At 72.4% G+C, this 525-nt stretch overlaps 1 protein-coding gene across 1 annotated transcript in view; it reads right to left on the bottom strand.

Annotated features, from left to right (window-relative positions):
* Positions 1-504, bottom strand: part of KLF2 (Kruppel like factor 2) — a 2,455-nt gene extending 1,951 nt beyond the window's left edge. The window contains exons 1-2 of the mRNA XM_015586289.2: positions 313-504; positions 8-95 (exon numbers count right to left, since the gene is read on the bottom strand). Coding sequence (XP_015441775.1) covers positions 8-95; positions 313-387 — 163 coding nt within the window. The 5' untranslated portion in view covers positions 388-504. The remainder of the gene's footprint in view (positions 1-7; positions 96-312) is intronic.
* Between the last annotated feature and the right edge of the window lie 21 nt (positions 505-525).

Genomic DNA, 525 nt, shown 5'->3' with positions numbered 1-525 from the left:
CCCAGGCCGTCTAGCCCCATGGACAGGATGAAGTCCAGTACACTGTTGAGGTCGTCGTCGGTGCCGCCTGACTCGGGCTCTGTGCGCGGCCAGCGCTGTGGGTGACAGGGCGATGGGGCACGGACGTGAGCGCGCGGCGGGGCCTGGGGACCGCCGCCCGCTGCCTGCGTTCTACTACCCTGAGCCCGTCGTTCCCGCCGCCTACGTTCTACTACCCTAAGCCCACCGTCCCCGCCGCCTGCGTTCTCCTACCCCGCAGCCCACGTTCTACTACCCTGAGCCGGCCGCCCCCGCTGTCCCTGCCGCCCTCACCTCCTGCAGGCCGCGCTCGCGACACGGGCTGGCGAAAGTGGAAAAGGACGGCAGGATGGGCTCGCTCAGCGCCATGGCCGGGACCCGGGGCCGACGCGGTTTCGGACACCGGTGAACGGCTGTATGGGCGCGGGCGGGGACGGCTCTGCGGGCAGCGGCTGGGCCCGCCCAAGCCTTATAGACGCGGCGCGCGCGGGGGCCGGGCCAAGGCGG

The sequence above is a fragment of the Pteropus alecto genome, unplaced genomic scaffold (genome assembly GCF_000325575.1).
Source record: "Pteropus alecto unplaced genomic scaffold, ASM32557v1 scaffold160, whole genome shotgun sequence".
Classification (NCBI taxonomy): domain Eukaryota; kingdom Metazoa; phylum Chordata; class Mammalia; order Chiroptera; family Pteropodidae; genus Pteropus; species Pteropus alecto.
The sequence above is the reverse complement of the archived record's forward strand: the minus strand, read 5'-3'. Positions and strand labels throughout refer to the sequence as shown.